This window comes from Ambystoma mexicanum, chromosome 12 (assembly GCF_040938575.1).
Source record: "Ambystoma mexicanum isolate Mex_15411 chromosome 12, UKY_AmexF1_1, whole genome shotgun sequence".
NCBI classification, from domain to species: domain Eukaryota; kingdom Metazoa; phylum Chordata; class Amphibia; order Caudata; family Ambystomatidae; genus Ambystoma; species Ambystoma mexicanum.
The window spans coordinates 552,273,827-552,295,789 of NC_090936.1; the positions used below are offsets into that span (position 1 = coordinate 552,273,827).

Consider the following 21,963-nt stretch of genomic DNA (forward strand, 5'->3'; position numbering starts at 1 on the left):
GTTCCAAAAAGACAAGTGCAGCTTGCAACTAGAAAATGACAGGTGACAGTTAGGAGGCAGTTCTACTTAGATTAAATAGATTGAATTATAATATTTTAACTAAGAGATTGGTTCTGCACAGTTCTTGCTAGGTACTCACACTATATTCTTGAATTAGAATGGGCCTCGCCACAGATCTGGTCAGGTTTTAGACTGGACTCTGGTCTCTGCACTTCACAGTGATCTGGGTCAGCTCTACTCTGCTGGTCTGGTCTGGGTCTTTGAAGGTGGATAGATTGAAGTCTCTATGTTGGCTCTCTGGAGGTTGATGGAGGTAAAGTATGGATTTTCCCGGCAGAGCCTCCAGCTGCAAATGGATTTGAAGGTCCCTATCTGTCCTGCCTGTCTGCTTTTATGTGTTTTGAAAATGGGTGTGTGTGAGCATCACTAGGCTCTACCCCTCTCCACTTATCATTGGCTACTTCCTCCCCTTCCACTTGATTGGGGGAATGAAATGAAGTGTCATCATGATGAGGTCTGTTTATGATACAGAGAACCCACCCCTGTCAACTTTACACACAATCTATATTTGCTCAAAAAACATATTTGCACAGGTACACATTTGTTTAAAATTACATGCACCCCTCACATATCACAGGAGGTATACCCTTGTCCAAATCTGCTCTTCCTGGGAGCTTGCATTCAGAAATGGCAACATTTGCACTTTTTAACTGATTTTGCAATTTCGGACATTAACCCAAATTTACACACATGTGCGCAAGGAGTATGGACATTAGTTGATGAAGTGTCAGATTTTTCACATGGACACATTTTGAGTAATATCCTCTTTTCCGCTAAAACCCCCCTGAACATACCACCGGGTCCTAACACGTCTTAAAATGTGGGCAGAAAAATCACAAGAATTATGGTATCATTTGAATAATTTTCACAAGTCCGTACTATGAGTTATTCATCTTTTTAGAGTTATGTTCTGGCCCCAAAGGGGTGTGGTTTCCCCCCAGCACAAGGTTGAATTTCTGGTTTTTCCAGTTCTGCCAAGCCAGCTTGCTCTCACAGGCAATGCTCCTCCCCTGTCCTTCCAGGAGGAAGCTCCATTTACGACTCCCGCCAATAAAACATTTGCCTGAGTCAGGACAGGGCTTTGTTCAGAGCTCCTGTATTCTGTGGGGGCTCCCCTTAATTCAATTATCAGAGAGATGGCATATCCTTAGTGTGGCCAGCAAAAGGCAGATAGGCCTGGGAACACAGCTGTGACTCAAGTTTCATCTCCTGTCGGGGGTAGCTGGTGGGCAGAATTCAGTTCCTTAAGCCAGGTTTCAGATAAAATGTCACTTTTTGTTACCCAGTTTAAGTCAAGACAATGTTTACATATGCAGCTAGAATGCTGATTCTAAGTTTAAAACTATGACATTTAAACAATTGCAACCTATGTGACACTCAAAGTAGGTCACTCATTTCTTTTAAACATTTAGATTTTTAGTGTCTTTCGGTCCAAATTTACTTAAACTGCTGAAATCCACAGCTCAGCCAGTCTTGTTATAAACCTTCAAGTCACTTCAGAATATAACTTTACATTGTATCCACCTCTCAGTAAGTCTTTCTTTGGCATGTTTTGGGTTCATTTATTCAGTTTTCTACAAAAAAGTAAAATCTGGTGGTTTTAAAACGCCGGCTTTCTGATAGTGGTGAGTACTGGTACTGCACCCCTTTTTGGGATTTAAGAAAATGAATTCCCAACAGTTATGGGTTTGCTTTTGGCAATCAGCATTGCCATTCCCAATGGTTTCAGACTACTGTGTGGGTAGTCCAATGGTGGTTTTAGGCAGTGTCCTTCTGTGCCCATAACATCGGCAAAAATGAGTGGCAGCCTATTCTTCATGCATTTCCCTGTGCATTTTCTGGGAAGCTCTGGCCATCATGATGTTTTCCATGTCAGTACTGCACAGTTTTGAGGTAGGGCTTGGATGCGTGGATAAAAACATCCCACAGGCTAGTTATGATATAATTTTCTCTAATTATGCGGATGACATGCAATGTGTCATCCCGCTCACTGGAATTTATGAGGAGGATGAGCACAAAGTTAACATGGTTTAGGATATCATGCAGGTGTGGATGATTCAAAATTGGTTGACTCTCAATAAAGAGAAAACAGAGCTTATGGTGGTTGGCTCATCGAAGAAAATTCACAATCTAGGATCACTCTACAAAAGCTTCTCTATCACAGATTCTAAAATTGAGATAAAGAGTAAAGTTAAAACTCTGGGCATAATCCTGGACCAGAACCTCAATATGAAGGCAAAGATTAGCAAACTGGTCTCTTCTTCCTCCTAGTATTTTTATTTTATTTTATTTTTTATTTGGTTTAGTTGAAAAATATCAACTTTTCAAATTTAACACAATAATAAACGAAATTTCATTTTCATAATAAAATAGATAAAGAAAGCTTCTACACAGTGATTTCACATATAAAACAGAAGGCAGACAGTTAATTGCATTAAATACAACACACTTGTCACTAACCTCACAAATAGTCTTAACATTAAACAAATAAAATATTTCTGATTTTGGTGCATCATTTCAATTCCTATGACATCACAAATAGAGGAAAATGATCAGCTCCTCCCAAAGACATTTTCACTCTTGTGTCAACGTTGCATCTAAAAATATTTACTATAGCTACTCTTACTGCTAGTTTTGTATTAGTAAATAATGTTTGATATATTTGTGATCTTTCAACTGGACAAAAAGGCACAATCAGACCCTTAAATAATAGATTACGTCTCTCCACCAAGGCCAGAGAGACAACAATCAAATGCTCCAAAGTTTCTCTTATGTCAATATTTCCACAAAATTGGCAAAAATTCTGTGCAGATGGAATCTGTTTGCATCTCGCCAGTATGTCCCTGGTCGGCCACAGATTAAATCTGAACTTCATATATTGTGATCTAATGTAAGTTGAAGGGCAGGCCACCAAGTAGTCTGCAGGTTCACGATATCGCTTAGAGCCAAACAATGCTGGATGAAAATCCTTGTACTGGCAACATTTAGTTTGATGTGTACACCAATCATATTGATAGATTTTAATCTTTGCACGACCAGGATTATACAGGACCATGTCAAAAGTAACTGACACCTCGGCAAGAGCTTTTAAGAGAAAAATACGCCACTGTGTGGGGAATTAATCATTTGATAACAACAAATAATGCACCATTATGCTTACTATGTTTCCTGCTGTTGGTCCAACCAGACATTTCCTCCAAAGTGAACACATACACCAAATGACCTGTGAGTGCAGGGATACTAGACCCAATACAACCGGATCATTGGAAGGGGCACTGACCTTGGCAAACTCAAAACCTTTTTCCAGAAACAAGCCTCCAATCTGTCCCTATTATTTTAAACTGTTGGCATCACTTAGACCCCTTATTTCACAGGGGAATGCAGCGACAATTGCGCGTGCAATTATCAGTTCCAAACATGATTATTGCTGCAGCCTGCTTATTGGCAGCTCGCAAACAGACTGTGATCACCTCCAGGTGATACAGAAGAGTGGCGGTTACGGTAGTTATTGGACTGAATTGGAGAGACCATGTTTTCAGACGCTAGGCGACACTTGGAATGGCTTCCGGTGATGGCCAGAATTCAGTTAAGGCTTCTCCTGATCACACAAAAATGTTGCTTGGAACTTATGCCCTCCTACTTAACTGAACGATTGGCTGCAAAACATAATGTGAGAGCCTTAAAACCTAACAGCACCAATCAACTAAAGATTCCACGTTGTAAAACTACAAAAGCCCTCATAGCTTGGAATGCCCTTTCGGCTGATCTTAGGAAAATAAAGTCAGTGGAAATCTTTAAAACGAAACAGAAAACACTTCTTCTCTTTTACTAAACTGTTTTTCTGGATAAGCCTGAAACTGTTCTCATGTTTATAAAGTCTGTCTCGTCGGTGGTAGATTTGTTTTTTTTCCTGTCTGTTATTGTTGGCGCTCGTAAACACTCAGGTCATTGAAGCGCGGTACAAATTATATATATTTTTTTTTTAATACTAGGACCTAGAGATTTGATCCTGAATAAGGCTGGTAACAGAATCTGTTGTAAACCACATAGTCTAACTTGTATGAATCATCATCTCTCGACTTTTCTCTCTTCCTTACCATGGGATCAGAGATGTATAATCATGTCTCCTAGAACCTTCAGTTCTCTGGTTAAGTCATTGTTAAAACTTTCAGGTGCGATTAAGAATGTGGGGACCTTGAAAAAATTAAAAATTGAACCCCCATCCCCACTTTTATAGTGATGAAGTTACAAAAAATATTAAACACCTTAAATCCGGGGAGATTCATGTGCATGTTAACAAAGCTAAACAAGCCTCGAACAACTGGACGCAAGACTCAAGAGCTAGAAGACTCTCGGTCGACTCAGGAAATATGCTGGCCAGTTTAAAAAATAAAGATTCTCAAGCCTTCTGGAGGTAGCTTAATAGCACTGATTTTTCGTAATCCAGTATGCAAATTAATGCTGTGACAATATTCCAGTATGCAAATTAATGCTGTGACAGAAATGGTCTGGCCCACACATTTTAAGACTATTTTCGCTATGAAAGAAGAATATGATATAGATCTTGTAAACGTTTGTAATGAGAGTCATGTCAGAATGAACCCTGGTGAATTTAAGCCTGAAGCAGTATCTAGGGCTATTTTTCATATTAATAGTTCCCATGTACCTGGCCCTAGTGGTCTCACTAATCATTTGTTTAGGAGCATACTGGATTTATGGTCCAAAGTACTGTCCACATTGTATGAGAATATAGTGATAACAGGTGAAATGCCAGACTCTTGGTCCTCTGCCTTTGTAATTACTATCTACAAGGGAGGAGATCAAGCCCTAAGAAGTATCGACCCATTGCAATCCAAGACGCTGAAAGCAAAGTATTTGCCTCAATTTTATTAACTCACCTAGAATCTTGGATTGCAGATTCTTTAATACTTAGCAAATGGCAAACAGGGTTTAGACTTAATCTGCGCACCACTCTAAATGGTTTAATGGTAAATTGTCTTCAAAATCTTACCTGGGGAGGGAACTATGATTCAATCTTTGTGGGATCCCTTGGCCTAACCTCTGCATTTGACACAATTGATCGTAATACGTTATGGTCAAAACTTCAGGCATGGGGGATTCCCCCTGGCCTTTTGAGGCTCATAGTGGATCTGTATACTGACATGAAGATACAGGTTCATTTAAACCACTCTGGTGGCCTGTCTAAATCTATTCCCACTACATTTGGGGTCAGTAAATGGTGTTTTTTGGTGGCCTGTTTGTTCAATTTATATTTTGCCGATATACATGATTCAGTGAAAACTTCAGCCTTTATTTCACCTAAATTAGGTGATTTGATGCAATGTTCATTGGCTTACGCCGACTATTTTTTATTGTTTAGACTGCACTGTGGTAGGATTGCAGTGATTAACACATTCTTGTTTCAATTTTGTTGAAGCACACTCTTTGAAGGTCAACCCAGAGAAAACTAAGGTGATGCAACTTTCAAGATTCAAGAATAGGAGTTTATATCGATGGAAAATGTGTGATACAAAAATTGATATTGTTTCATCCATGACCTATTTAGGTTTTGTGATGAACTATAAGCCTAGTATAAGAGTATTAAAATAGTGACTTAAAGATCGTGTGCATGCTCTCTTTTCCCAACGTGCTATTGTCGATCAAAAATATTGTAGGTATTCTTTGAAACCAGCAATACAATTCTAAAAAGGTAAGGTTGTACAGAAGCTTCTTTACGGCATTGAAACCCATCCCCCAAGTGCAGTAAATATCTTAACTGCCCTTGAGGGGTAATCTGGAGAAAAACACCAAGACCTCTGAATTCCTTGAAGAAAGTGGCAATACGGTATAATTTGGCGATATTGTTCCTTTAGGCAAGAGGAAACTGGAGAATTCTTTCTCTTCTCCGGAAGATACCATGTCCCCCCATGGGATCTCTTTTTGTCAATCTTAATGAAATATTCTGGAATCAATGCTGTACTTGGATCAATTCGATTCATGAAAGGAGTGCTGCTATTTTAAATTCTTTCAGCTGTTCTGTTGAAGATCTGGTACAGAACCCAGTTAGAGTGAAATTAACCTTATATAATATCGACTGGATTGGAACAACTGACGATTTGCACTCTTATTCCTCTGTAACGCAACTGTCACTTGGCCATAAGAAATTGGGTCCTTTAGCGGCTTTCTTGTCTATCTATCCAGACAAAATAACAAGTGCTATGTTCATGCATTTTCGTTGGAATCTTCTACTCACAAAACAGATACTAGTAAGATATGGCCAATTTCCTTCTGATCAACTCTTGTGTAGATATTGTAATCTAACTGATACTTGTGAAACCATGAGTCACTGCCTGATTGATTGTAAGTCTTTACAAGGCGCATACATCCTTTATTTTGGGAAGTATTTATCTTCAAATCTATCTGTGGAGGCTGAAACTTTCTGGCATAAATGGCTGGCTCGGAGAACAACTTCTGTAATAGTTGCTGTAGTTGGTTTTATTAAATCTCTTGAGTTGGCACCAACTACTTCTTCTCCCAAATGAAATGAAATATAAAATATGATGCATTTATTCAGTGGTCCTTGTTATAGTACATTGGTTCTTTATTCCAATTGTAGTTTGATGTATGAAATGATGATTATATGTTGTGTGTTTTTAATGTACAATTGAATCTTAACTATGAAATAAGTTTTATATGTATTGAGATTAAATGCAATTATTCTCTTTTTAATGTCATTTTTTAATTGAATGATAATGACAACTGTTGTACTTTTATTAAAGGTTGAATTTATTTAACCATAAAATAAAATAAATAAATAAAAATAAAAAATGACATGACGTTTTAAGTGCCATGATATTACTTTCCATATAATCCCGTTCTTCCAGATTGTGCATTATAAAATCGTCCCCTTAGCACTATGCTAACATTTGGAATATAGTGTTTGACTGTTTGTCATGTATATTTCATGTTAATTCTGACCACTCTCTCTTCTTCTTGGAGATCTGGTAAGTATTTAACCAATTTCCCCCCTCTTTCAGAAACGATGTATAAGAAGGGTTGCACTAAGAACTAAAAAAAGAGGGGAGAGAAGAGAAATGTTTGTTGAGAAGCAGATTGTTTGGTTGGCATAGAAACCAGCAAAAGTGTTGCATGTATTTGTTTTGTTTTTATTTTGGTATTCCCTACCATAACAACCAAGGATTGTTTTATTAAATCTGTGCCAATTGGAAGCTAAGATGTATGAGCACATTCTGTAACTTTTATGTTGTTGTGCTTGTGGGTGTGCTGCTGACACTACTGTAAACCAGTTGCACCAAGAGGAGATTTATCACCACATCGGTTCCATCAGCTGCCAAGAGCACCCACCCTGTGATGCTTCCAATCAGCATGAAGTCCTTCGTCCATATCTCTGTAAGACTCTTCTCACCCTGAATCACCATACATCCTCAATTATAATGAATCTGATGAACAGGCAGAACTTCTTCTGTGACAGTGGTGTCCAGAAGTTGTATTTACCCTCTCTCTGCCTGTGGTGGCGATTGTCCTTCCAGTGTGTCAGTGTCAGGCAGTAGTGCATCCTGGTTTCATCCCTCAAGTGCTGGATACCCCCGGTCTCATACTCAGGATTGACTCAGACAATCCCAAATGATCTCACACATTGGAACCTGCAGGTGCAATTTTGGCATGAAGATCACAATATCTGTGCATTTCAGAGGAGTGGAAGGGTGAATTTAACAATTGGCTTTTCTCATTAGCCGCTGCTACTCCCGTTTGTATGGGGAGACATAATGCCCCTATGTCCCTGGTGGCAGTCCAGCTTTGTGAAACTATGGCTGATTTGGGTATGGGATAATTCATTACTGGTCCCACCCATTCTCTAAGCAACACACTGGATCTAATATTTGCGGATATCTCCTTGGTTACTAGCTTTTGCCCTTTCCCTATTGTGTGGTCTGACCACTCAGCAGTCCCTTTTTCAATCCAGACACTAGCTCCTCAAATGACTGCAAGTTCATGTACGATCCTGAAACTTACCTGGCATAGGGCACCTAAAGAGGATATAACAGCAAACATTCATGCAGAATGTAGTACAACGCAGTTGGTAGAATTCACATCTCTCATACAGGCCTTCCTCTTAGTGACCAACTGGTTGGCCACTCTTAAATGGCAGAGGGTCATGTCCCGTCCCTCTGTGCACTGGTATAGTGATAACCTGAGATCCCTTCATTTGGAAAAACGTCAAAAGGAGCCTACATGGTGCTCTTCGTATTCCGCAGAAGATGGGCTTTCTTTAAAGATAGCGCTAATAATTACCATCAGGCCATTCGCCTTGCTAAATCTGCATTCTACACACTCAAAGTGGAGAGTACAAGGAGCTTGTGATTTGAGGTGTGGTCTCACTGAGCGAGAATTGACACCTCTGCTGGTTTAACTCCCACAAAGCTTCATGCGATACCCTGTCCGACTTCTTTTTGAAAAAAGAGATCGATATTCTCAATCTTATTGCTTCAAGAAGGTTGCATATTCCAATTATTACTGCTCCTACACCTGATCTGGCTTTCCGTCATTCTCCTTGGAGGACATTATAAAGGAAATGGGGTGGCTCAAGTCAGCGACCCCATCGGATGCTATTCCATTGAAGATTCTGCAAGACATTATCTCCCAAATAGTTCCCATGATGACTCAGGCAGTTAATCTATCCTGTTCCTCAGGCCTCATTCCTGCTGAACTTAAACAGTCTTGTATTATTCCCCTTCTAAAGAAAACCTCTCTTAACCTGAATGTGCTTGCTAATTTACGCCCTATCTCCTTGCTTCCTTACTTTATGAAACTCTTGGAATCTTTGGCTTCCCCTCTTTTTACTTCTTACCTTGACAACTCTACGTTTTTGAACCCTTTTCATACAGGTTTCAAGCCAGGGCGAGGCACTGCAAGTGTCCTAGTCTCTGTAATGGTCGACCAGGGGGAGGGCTAGGTGGACTGATTCTTTTGGATCTCTCCGTAGTTTTTCATACTGTTGACCATCCCGTGCTGCTGCGGGTCTCAACGGGCAAGTCTTTTCCTGGCTTTACTCTTTCTTGGTGGATTAGACACAGATTCTTGTTCTTTCTTCTTTTCTCTCTCCGTCAAGTACACTTCTTGTCGTGTTCTGCAGGACTCCACCTTGTCTCCTGTCTTGTTCAACATCTACCTTCAGCCTATTTTGCTGCTCATCTACTCCCTCGGCTTCCGTTGCTACTCCTATGCTGATGAAACACAAATCATTGTCCTGCTGGATTTAGCACAGCTGGACACAGCATCTCATCTTTGGAATTGATTGGGATCAGTGGGTAGCTGGATGGGCAGCAATTGGCTTAAGCTGAACAGAGACAAGATAGAGGTGCTGGTGGTGGGTCCATCCCCTGGTCCCCGCTCTTGCTTCCCCCATCCCTTCCTCTTTCTGGTCCCCTAGCTGCTGGCTGCAGGAATTTGGCCCATTCCCTTTTTCTTATGTGCAGGTGAGGAACCTTGGATTCATGTTCAAATGCTCTCTGTCTGCCTCTATCAAGGTTGGTGTGATCTTCTATTGAGCCGCCTGGACTATTGCAATTCCCCTTTTATGGATCAACCACTTTATTTCCTATATCGTCTGCAGTTAATTCAAAATCTAGCGGCTCGTGTTGCCACTGCAACCCCTTATAGTGCTCAGATCTTTGTGGTCCTCCAGTTGCTTCATTGGTTACTGGTTCATAAACATATCTTTTTAAAATCCCTCTGTTTAGTCCATGTGGCTTTTTATGGAGTGGGGAAGGAATACTTACAAGAGAAATTCCAACGATATGTGCCTAACCACTCTCTCTGCTCCGCTGCTGCTTTTCTCTTGGTGGTTTCCCAGTACCGAAATAGCAGGATGGGCAGCTGGTCCTTTGCTTTTGCAGTAGCCAAACATTTTAAATACCCTCCTGTTAGGACGGATTTTATATACTCTGGCCTGGTGCACAGATGGATAGAAGTCCAACCTATATTCTGAAAGGGACAATTCTGTGAAGCTGTAGCCAAACCAGTTTAGGTAGCAGTGACTGGCGGTCTAGGCTAAGTTCTTGAGAGGGGTGAGAGCGTAAAGGGTCCACAATAAGGTCACACAATGGGAGTCACAAATTGCACTTAGACAGGATGTATAAAAATACAGTTATTTAATTATGGCCAAAACACACTATAGGAAAATGAATACAAGTAGGTAGGCTTTTCAACCAATACCATCAAACTAAAATACATATATACATTCACAGGTTCAAATGCACAATACACATCAAAATACTCCTGCAGAGGATTGAATAGGTAAGTATCATAAACAAAAAGGACCACAGAGATGATCCCTAGCTTAACTTGTCTAACTCTAACTTGTCTGGGGCCTTTTGCTCTATCGTTCAGGATACAGTTCCACAGAACTTAGGATGCAAGGAAAAATGTAGGTAGGGTCTCTGGGGTCCAGTGAGGGATTCTAATTAGGGTTCAATGTAGACAAGTGCCCAAAATTACCCCGAAGAGTCAGAAGCCTTGCCAAGGCAAGTAACGACAAAGCCAATAGCATAAGAAATAGGATTATTATAAGCCCATTGACCGTTGATGGGAATATGGGGGTATGTTAAAAGCTCTGTAACTTACCCCCCTTACTCCAAATCTTTCCAGGTCTTTGTAGAACAAAGGAAGGGTGCCCTGACTTGCTTTTCCTGCCAAGATCTGTGGTCCTCAACTCCCGGGGGTTGCAGGTTCGAGAATGACTCCGGTTGGGATCTTTTGCTGGTGCAAGGACTCTCAGTGAAGAAATGCAAAAACAAATGATGCATCACCCCTCTAGGGACTGGCCTGGTGTCGGAAAAGCAGGTTTCAGATGGTGCACACCGACTCAGCGATGCAACAGGACTCAGTAGCCGCGGTCGGACTTTCTGGTCTTTCTCGGGTCCCCTTTGTGCTAGGATGCCGAAATTGTGAATAGGGTGTTGTTGCAGTTGAGGGTGTGCCAAGTTTCAGGTGGAAACGCAGAACGGTGACAAAGTTAACCTGGTAGCCCAAAAACAGAGCTAGTGAGCCACAGGATGACTCCTAGGCACTTCCGAAAGTGGTTTTTGTGCTGGGCACTGAGTAGACTTCGGGATCGGATGGTCCCTCCACTTCAGGGGTCATGGAACCTTTGGAGGGCTACTAAGGATCACGAGGAAGACACAGCTTCACGAGATCTGCAGCAGAAGTCGGTTGCCAGGCCTCCTTCAGTCAGGTTTCGGGTTTCTTTGCGGTTCTTCTCAGCTGGATAGTATGCTTCGCTCCTTCAGGTTCTTCCAGGATCTCTAAAGAATGCATGCAGGGGTCCTCTTCTTATACTAAAAGCCAGGTAGGAGTTGAAACTCCCACTAGCCAATAGCAGAACTAGCCCACACACACACACCCCACAGTGGTCCAATCAGGAACACTGGCAGAAACACTCATGCATACCACTCAGACACACAGAAACCTGGATGTGGATTAGGGCCAGACTGGCCGAGCCCACATCCTGCATGCAAATACACAAAGCCTTCCAGTAGCCTGCCAAAAGCTGCTGCTTTCCCGGGCACTGGAAGTCCTTATAAGGATCTTCTTGGACTCTGAGGCCAGGAAGAAGGCTAAACAACAAGATGCAAAAAGAATGGGAGAAAAATCTGGTGGCACGGTCATGTTTGACCAGTAGCCGCAGTCAGTAGCCAAACGCAGTAAACGAAGTAAAGCTGAAACGAAATTCTTTTAAGCACATCTAGAGTAAGCAAAACATTCCTTTGAGTGTTAGTCTAGGGCCAAACAAAAATGCACCCCATTGCACTGCAGTGTAAGCTTCTTTGTGCAATGATAAAAAGTTACCACATGTGATACAAAAGTAACCACAAGTAGCAACATAGTAACATGACTAAGGGAAAAACTGTTTACCAGTACTGAGAGCCTTAAGGACATATCAGTTACCCCATAACATGTGAGCAATAGCCAGTGTAGCGAAGCTTAATTCTTCACTGTACTGCAAAAAGTACAGGTCAGATTCAAAAATAAAAGCAAAAAGTTGAGGGGTTCCATAAAGATGGAAGGAAAGGTGCAGAAAAGAGAATCTTTCCTAACACTTCCCTCTCTCTCTCACTTTGTGCTATGGAAGACCACGTCTTGTTTGGAGGTGCACTACATGGCTACACTATATAACCTGATGACAAATAATAAACAAGTAAAGATGAAATGTCCCATTTCGGTACTGAAAGTCCCAGGGAAAACATTTGTATTGGTTGTTGGAGTTTAAAACATGCACACCTTTTAAAGTTTTCCAAAGCATTATTAGAAGAAAATATCCTCTATTGGTTTTGTGTGTTGATTTTATAAAAGGCAAATGTGATTTGTCCTGTTCAATTTTGGTGGTTATGCAAAGCCAATTTAATGAAATGTGCATATTTCACCTTCATATGCTAATTTTGGGTGACGTCACATCCCATTTCGTTTGTTGTTGAGTCCCCCCACTTTAATTATTAGGACTTGACCCCTGCTTCTGATCTAACTGACTGTCCTATCTCTGTCCTCTTCTCAAGACTGTAGCTTCAAAGGACATTTGGTCTGCAACACCCTGGCATGATGCTGGCCATTTTCTATAGGTGGCCATCTTTGAAGCATGGCTCCCGGCAACTCTGCTGCTGAGAGTTTCCCGGGCTGGGGAGAGGTGTAACCCAACTTCCTGCAGAGTCAAAGAGAAAAATCCTTCCTGCCCAGTGCCCTGCTTGCTGAAAAAGACAGGCAGTCGCGGTTCAAATGCAGACAGCCTTTCTATAGCTTACCTGAACTGACTTGGTTGACATGAGTTTGATACAAATCTGATGTGGCAATAATAAGTGTGTGTATTATATGTCACTGTATCATAATTCACTTATGGGTTATTCTTAGAGATCACCCTGCCACCTGATGTATAGTCAGCACAATTCTAGTGGTTTTAGATCAGAGGTGCAGAATCAAATGCAACCTCTGCCTGCAGTGACTTCGGTGTCGCAACAGCTATCAAACAGTTCACATGCAACCTTTCCTCCTTCTCTGTGCCACTAAAGAGCAGCAGCTGCTGATCAGGACACTGGTGCACAAGGGCACCTGTGTAGAGTATGCTTTTGGCATGGAACTTGCTTAGAGAGGGGCCTGTTGAGCAGACCACTCTTTCTGAGATGGATTAACTGCCTCTTGTTTATTAATACAAATAAAAAAATCCAGAACTTGTACACCTTTACCAAATGGCAATCCCTCGAAGTCCCATCTGTGCAAGGTACACTTTTGTGGACAATTACCCTGTGAATATTTTCATTTTGCAAAAAAAAAGATTTCTACACAAGCAGCAAGTATGTGGAATGGCAACATAACAATGGCACAGTTAGTGGATGTCAGAAAAAGAAAACAGGGCTTTGGGAGACATTCAATGTATACATAAATGCAGAACCCCAGGCCTGCAGGTGTTCTCAGTCAGAAGGCCGTTAACTGATCATTGAACCGGTGAGATAACCACACCTCATAGATCACAAAGGTATAGAACATGCCTGAATCATACATCAAATGCTTCTTTCAGCATTTTCTTACACACCTTGAGAATTAAGATGTCACAAAGTTCCAAGGCAAGAAGAGAGAGGTGTGCTGCATTTAAACCTATTGAGCTGTCTACGTTATAGTCACGTGGAGCTCTATATGTTTCCACCCATCACATTTGCAGAGTTTGCCGGCAACAATAATGATGGCAAAACTAGAGTGAAGTTAGCACCGTTGGTTTGTTTTGATTATGTTCCAAATAGACTAAGTGAAATGTTATGGAAGGTGTGCGCATGCACAATAGTTGACGCCCGGCTCCCTCATTAGCCAGTGACTGCCACTACGGTGTTGAAGTGTACAATGGCATGGTATGAATTAAAAAACGGAAAACGGTCCTACTCACCTTGCATTTACGCTATGAAAGAATTATAAGGTAATTCATAGCTACTTTATTTTGAATAGAGGAATTATTGTAAATAAATGATGTGACTGCATATGTTTTTTTTCCCGGTAATTTTTGCAACATAAATTCAAAATCATTGAAACATCGTCCAAAAAGTTAATGATTTAATAGATTTCTTGGATCGCTTTAATTTTTGAGTGACACAGATTCTGTTTTTTGTAGAGTTAGGACAGATTCATATCTATCTGCCCTGAAGAAGACGAGGCTGGTCGGAACACTCAGGAGCCAATGTATACAAAAGTGGCGGCAGGACCTGTTATGGCTACAATGAAACATTAGCGGGTCACCAATGCCACATTTTCATCATTTGCACGGCGGGTGCAAATGTGAATGGGTATAAGGCAGCGTACAAGCGTGCAGGCTGCATTTTGCCCTTCACACTTGCTGGCATGGCAGGCCACGTTTACATGTGTTTGTGAGCGCCGCTTGCCGTGCTCACATGGCAAACAGAGCTCACAAATGAAATGCAGGCGAGGGTTTCATTTCATCTGGGAACGTTGCTGACCTTGCCCACATGGTAAGCAGTCTTGACAATTGAAATTCAACCCTCCCCGATATGCTCACATGTTGGTCAGGTTTAATGATAATTGTACATGTTCGCTGATATGCTCGCATGGCAGGAAGCGTGTACAATGGATCCCTATGGGGCCGTATGCTGCATGCTGATGCCTGAAGCAGGCACTCCCCAGAGGGATCACCAGCATCTGTGCTGACATGGAAATCCATGCCGGTCCAGATGCTGGAGCATGTGTATGGTGGAGAGGAAGGAGGTGGCAGAAGCAAAAGTTGTGTTCCACACCTCTTCTCCATCATACACATGATTGACTATGAGCCATAATGTAAATACATGCCATAAAAGTATTACACAAGGCTCCTCAGTCCACTTAGACATTGAAACGAGCAATGTGACATTTCACGAAGTTACAGTACCAATAATACTGCATCCAATAGAAATTAAACATCATAATGATAAGGATAGGCTGGTCACTTCACTAATAGGCATTTGATAGGTATCTGATAGAAGTTAGATATTCTTTAACACCACATTGAAATGGATTCAGGTCAACACTTTGTACTTTGGTCGTACGATATTATGTATTGATTGAATTCAGGTTAACATTATGTACTTTACTTTTAGGATATAATGCATTGTTTTTTTGTGAGTAAAATTAATTGTATTTCAGGCGTGACATTTTATACAAATCAATGCGCTTGTGGGGGGAACGCCCTTGGTACACCGAAGTCCAAGATATGGGAAAAATTGTCGGAGAGGATTTAATGCATGTATTCATTTGGCCAATCGGAAGTTAGATACAGTGGCCGGGTCCCAGTTAGCTACCCATGTGGTCAGGCATGTGGATGGGTGCTGAGAAAAGGGTCGGGATAATCGCAAGTGCAGGAGACTCATTCCAGCTAGACCACATTTTTGTCGTGGGACCTAGCTGCATTCTGATGGCAGAGGTGCTGTGAGTTGTGATATGGGCAGCTATGTGGAGGCGGATGCATGCGGTTGAGCGGCCATGCCTGCGCCTGGAGTCCACTTAATACGTACCCTTGAACCCCGGATTGGGACTTTACTTTGTTGTCGCCGTGGGGTTGATCATCTTCTACGCCCCCAAATTGTACTTTACCTTGGTTTGTGCATGTGACCATTTCACAAGTGATTCCAAGTGCCACACCTTGGCAGGTGAGGGGGTTTGCCAGGTTGTTGCGGGGAAAGCCAGGTTTGAGGACCTTCCTGAAAGAAAGTTGATACTCTTCGCAGTAGATACTGATTGGAAGGGAGTTTCAGATGGTGGGAGCTCGAACGGAAAATCAAGATCCTCCAACTTTGGTGGAAATGAAAGGGGAGATCACAAGGAGGAGAGCCGCTTCAGATATGAGGTTTCTGGTCAGTTGGTAGCGTGTGAATTTATGTTGAAGGTATTCAGCATCATTCTTGTGGAGGGCATAATGTGATGCACATGGCTTTGAAAGTGACACCTCGGCTGATAGGAAACCAGTGGAGGGCAGGGGTGATGTGGCTAGAGAGCTTTGGATCCATTGGAGCTCTCTGGGCTGGTAGGTAGGGGTGCCCAAATAGAGGGAATTGTCATAGTGTAAGCAGGAGAGAATGATTCCCAGGATTGCTCAAACCCTGTGAGTGTAGGAAAAAAAGATGTACATTCGTCTGAGGATGCGGATGTGAACCTTGCAAGATATTGATACAGTGTTCATGTGTTGTGAGAGTGTTAGATCCGAGTCCAGGGTCCCTCCCATGTTCTTTACTGTGCTTGACTCTTTGTGTGCGGTTCCTAGGCAGGTGGGCAAGGGGTGGGTGCAGGAAGAGCAGAGCTTTGCCGCAGATCAGGATTTTATGTTTCAGATGAATTGCATAGGAGAAATATATAGTATTAACTTGCATTTTATGTGTCATTGTCCATTCAGTATTTGTGAGTGTTGATGCGTTTTGACATTTTGTGACTAATTTAGGAGATATTTAGACCTGCCCTACACACTTCACTGGTGTTTGACAATGTATTGACTTCATTTGACTATACCCTTGTGCTAAACGAATTGTATTGTAGTATTTTGCAATTCAATATTTTACTTCAAATGTCTTTTTACACCTAGTAAGCCAATATTACTTCAGAAAAAGTGCTGTATTAAAGATATAGAGGTCACTCTTGAGTTATAGGCTGGTATTTCCAAAAGGAAATGATAATTCAAACAATAAGCTAATGCATGCTAACATTGAAAGGTAATAGATTCTAGCATTGAAGAAATTCCCTAGCATGCAAGAGTTTCAACATAAACTAACATAAGCAAGAACAGTTCAAAGAAGTACCAGTTTAACCGCCCTGGGTAGACCGTGCAGCACTGATGTCATTTGGTTTCTGCTTTTATTACATCTGAAAGACATTTCTATTTTGCAGCTCTTAAAGCATGCACTTGACCAGCATGTTTAATATTGTGGCAATTTAATTGTGCTCAATAAATCTTCCTAGCAGATTGAAAACACAGCAGATATTTTAGTCTGACTCAAACACGTGTAGGGAAGACACTTTCAGCACTTTAGTAGTAGGAAGCAAGACACATCTGTATCCAATATCTACATACATAGCCCACATGAGCTCACATTATTAAAAGGTTTAAACTAGCTTTTGCAATGGCTTGTGATTCTACTGAGCAGAGAGTGCAGGGATGACCCAACACCGACCGATAAAGAACAATACGGTTGGTCAAAAAGGAGTGCATGCTTGCAAGAAAAGCAAGTTGAATTACACACAATCATGGTCCAGGGGCATCAGTCCGCTCAGTAGAACTGAAAAACAAACAACTCACTCAACAAGCCCATACAAGTTACAGTTTTTATAGTGGGAAACTGCAAAATTAATATAAGCAACACATATCAGATACAACATAATCCCACGTTCCCCATTGGTTAGCCCCTATACAGAAATCTAAGCATCACTTATATATAACTATCCCATTGGTCAACAAAGCATTCTGGCTTATCTAAATACAGCCCTTGAGGAGGACCTCAGTTGTTCATTCAGCAAAAAATACTACAATGTGATAGGTCTACGCCTGCATGGTGAAGGACAGAAGTGCATGCCCCCAACGGAACCCAATTAGAGATCAGATGTGGAAGGAGAATTCAACACCTCAGGGGAAAACAATGGCTTCCACATTAGGCCAGACAATTTGGCAATACCCAACGTCTTCTGTTTTTGTTGTCACCACCTCTAGTGACTCCCATTCTGAAACATGGAACGCTCCTGGTACATCCTACCCTCTCTCTCTTGGGAACCAGGTGTCTTTATAAAAAACACACTCTCTGGGGGAAGGCAAAATACCCTTGAATTAAATTAACACAACCCAAGCTCCCAACTTTGGCCTAATGCTGTAGATAATACAAGCTAAAAACTCCAAGAGGGCCTAATTCAGCATGGCCAAACTCTTGCTAATGTGGCCCCCGCCCTTATATTATTGGGCCAACATTTACCCAATTTTGGTATACACCCTTTCACTGGCTATTCAAATAATACTCCTAACTGCAAAATAAGGGGCATAATTGAAATGCTCCTATCTACAGACAAGGCACAACATATGTTCTTACTGCTAACTACAAGAGACCTTAAACATCCAGGGCCTATCCCTAATTATACTAAGCAACCTTGTTGCTGCTCCTCCTTTCATCATATATTGCTCTCTGACTTAATGCGATGCAGTTCACACGTGTTTATAGCTAACTACAATGAGCACGCGTGTAGCACGGCCAACTCAAATGGTACAGTACTGACACAACATGACTAGCTCTTTATGCTTTTACAATTTACGCACCGTGAACCACTTTCCACCATTGACGCGGCACTCGCATCCCAACAAGAGGCAATCTCATTCAAAATTAAAGGAGTAACCCGGATTTAATTCACACAAAGTTCAGCTTGTTTCTGCTCATGAACACCGTCTCATAGCCCATAATAATCATGTGAAGATAACTTTCAAACAACTCTGCCATTTCACCTAGTATATGTAAGACATTTCTCCTAGAGCCTGGCTCTAAAATAACCATGTGTGATGCAATTAAGGGAGGGGCAAGGGAGGCAGGAAAAAAGTACCATAATATTGCTCATTGAATCCAGTCTCTTTTGTGGTTGCGTGGGAACCTCAGTGATAGATTACACTGCGAAGAAGCACAGACCTGATTATCCAGATAAAGCAGGTACCATGGGTACTAAACTCAAACGGAATTAAAGGAAAGCAGTGGACCAAGAGAACAGGTGTTGTCATGGGCGTAATTTTAGGGGGGGGGGAGATAGGGGTGTTTGTCCCCCCCAACTTTCATGGCACACCATTTTTGTCCCATTCATTTGGCTGGGCATCTTTTCTTCAGATGTCATGTCCCCCCCCCAACTTTTTCAGCAAAGTTACTCCACTGGTTGTCATAAGACCTTAGAGATTATAAGAGACTCCCCTGTAGTGCTTTCTGGACAGCATACACCAGACCCCACACATGCACCGCTCTGTGCCCTGATTTCCTAAACTGTGCATATCCCCCATAGCGTCACTAAGAAAGAGGAGTGGTGGAATATCGTGAAGCAGGGGGTTCATGTTTGCCCAACAGTTCCCCTAAATTATAATGTGCACAGAAACAGTGGTCCTTGCCCTTGTGCTAAAACCCCAAACTGTGGCCACATGCCTCCATTAGCACACTCCAGGAGCATGCTTTTAAAAGAATATTCTTGACATTCATTATAACAATGCCAACATATCACAATACTACTTACCTTATGACATGCTGGTGAGGAAACATATTGGTGCCTCCCTACAGCTGAGACAGGCAAAAAGGAAGCCTTGGTGAGTATGAAGAGGCTTTTTACTGTGCAGTTTCCCACGAATAGTCGTAGTTTTAAGGGATACGTGTGCTACAAGTCTTTGGAAGGAGGTCTTATCTCGCAGAGGAAGAACAGTGTTGAGGAAGACTGACATGGAGGTAATAAACAACAAGCTAATCTGACTACCAGAAAGGGAGAGAAGCTGGGATGGGGAATGAAGACACATATTTGAATGTGCAAGATGTGGGAGAGATGAATTGTTATTAAGGGCAGTGATAGAAATGCACCAAAAAAGTAGTGGAACTGTGACTCCAGCGGGGGACAGAGTAGCAAGGAAAGTAGCAACATGGAACACACTTTTCAAGGGTTTCAGTAATGCTGGTTGACAGCCAACTGAGTTGAAATGCATTTCAGTTTAGCTGTAACTGACATTCGTTGGTAAAGTGGAGAAGTGTGCTTTAACCTCATAAAGAACAGTTCCAGAATGGGGAAAGTGGCTGCAAAAAGTAGTGGCGCTGTTAACAGTAACAAACAAAAGTAGTGGAACACTGCTCCAAACTGTTCCCGCTCACTTCGACCATTTTTAAGAGTAATAAAGGATGCAGGGAAACAGGGAGGGCTGAGAACAAAAAGATAAGACAGTGGATGATGAACGGGTGAGAAGAGGGATATAAGCAAGTCAGCAGAAACAGGAATAATTGAAAACAAGTTAAGAAATAGATAATTGATCAACACAGGAAGAATGCTTGCCAATACAAGTAAGACAATGATAATATAACATCATTTTGATATCCATAACAGTTTTTGGCACTATTTGGCTGTCGCAGGTCGCAGGTATTTCTAAGGCCATATAGTAGTGGATTCAATAACGGAGCCATGGTTGTATATAAGAGGGACACCACTTTGTCATAAACTTGTTGGGAGCTGGAAATGTCATGCAAACAGGTAAAGAACATTGAGCCATGGAATATGATTACCACAGTGAGGTGGGAGACACAGGCAGACAATCCACTACTCCTCCCATGTGAGGAGCGTATTTTCAACACAGCAATAATGATACGTGAATAGGAAATGAAGACAAAAAATACTGAAACCAATCCTACGGAAATCCCAGTAGTGAAGACCATCAGGATATCGATGAAGGTGTCAGTGGAAGTGATTTTGAAGAGAGTAGCAAGATCACAGAAGAAGTGGTTGATGATGTTGGATCTGCAGAATGAAAGGCGGGAAGCCAAGAGTGTATGCAGCAAAGCATACACAGAAGCACCACTCCATAAGGAAACTGCCAGCTGAGTGCAGAATATCCTGTCCATTATAAGGGTGTAATGCAGTGGTTCGCACATTGCAACGTATCGATCATACAACATCACTGAAATACTTCTGCAAACACAAACAAAAGGACAAAATAAAGTTGTGCCAAACCGCCATGAACAGAGATGGTTTTTACTTACAAGAGGAGGCCCAGAAGCATCCTGGGTAGATTAACTGAGGAGCTGAAAATATCCAAGAAAGACAGGTTATTAAGAAAGAAGTACATGGGGGTGTGGAGGTGAGCATTCATTCTGATGATGTAGATGATGAGGAGGTTTGCATCTATGGTGGAGATATAGATAAATATGAAAATAGCTCCTTAGAACACCTGCAGTTAATGCTAAATCCCATCTGGATAGATAGTAGCTGGTTTGCTTCATCTGGTCCATTCATAGTAAGTCTTAACTGAGAGAGAAAGTGAGAAATGATCAAAAATCTTAATAGTATGAAAATAGTATGTATTAGTTCTAATTGAATGTAGATAATTCACAACAATCTCTTATTTGCATTTCTTCAGTGACACACTGTTCTGGAAAGTGAGTGCCCCTTGAAAGGGCATTGTACAGATGTAAGACTCCAGGCACCATCCACACTAAAGAGTGAGGGACCAGTTCTAATCTGATTACATTAGCTGAAACTTTAGGGATGTTATGGAGCACAGGGCAAAATAGCACCGTCTACCATTTGGGCCATGAGGGACCAATCACAAAATCGAAGAACATGCTACTCACCGTTCATTAAGATCATTCAAGCCAAATATGTACATCTCTTAAACATTTCCCACAATAAACAATTGCAGCCATATTCAGAGGACCTCAACCAATACATGCATTTGGTTCCCCTCTTAGCTCTTGCACATGGCATTTGACTTGCTCTACGATCTCCAAATTTATTTTGAATGTGTTTTGCTACTTTATTTGGTATGTCATGCTCCACTCTGAGAAGTCAAACATTGGTTAATTAATTTGCAGAGGTCCAATATATAGATCTATAAATATTAAATTCTACATTGTCATTGCTGGTCATCAGATTCTTTTCTTCATGAGCACCTGGTGAGGTAGGTCATAGGTCAAGCCTCATTTCCTACATGAGGCCAGATAACACATTGTGAGTTCGAACCCTGCACCAGCACCGCCTTAGCCACTCATTCTTTCGAGGTTGATGGTACGAGGTACCATTAAATTGGGAATTAATAACAATTATTGTTACACTGTTTAGAAATGGGAAGAATCTGGAATGAAACACTATATAAAAAAAATCCCCAAA

The 21,963-nt window shown here is 41.5% G+C and overlaps 1 protein-coding gene across 1 annotated transcript in view; it reads left to right on the forward strand.

The window, feature by feature from the left end:
• LOC138514591 (olfactory receptor 1f45-like) overlaps nt 1–9,376 on the forward strand; it is a 50,977-nt gene extending 41,601 nt beyond the window's left edge. The window contains exon 3 of the mRNA XM_069630044.1: nt 9,215–9,376. Coding sequence (XP_069486145.1) covers nt 9,215–9,376 — 162 coding nt within the window. The remainder of the gene's footprint in view (nt 1–9,214) is intronic.
• The last annotated feature ends 12,587 nt before the right edge of the window (nt 9,377–21,963 follow it).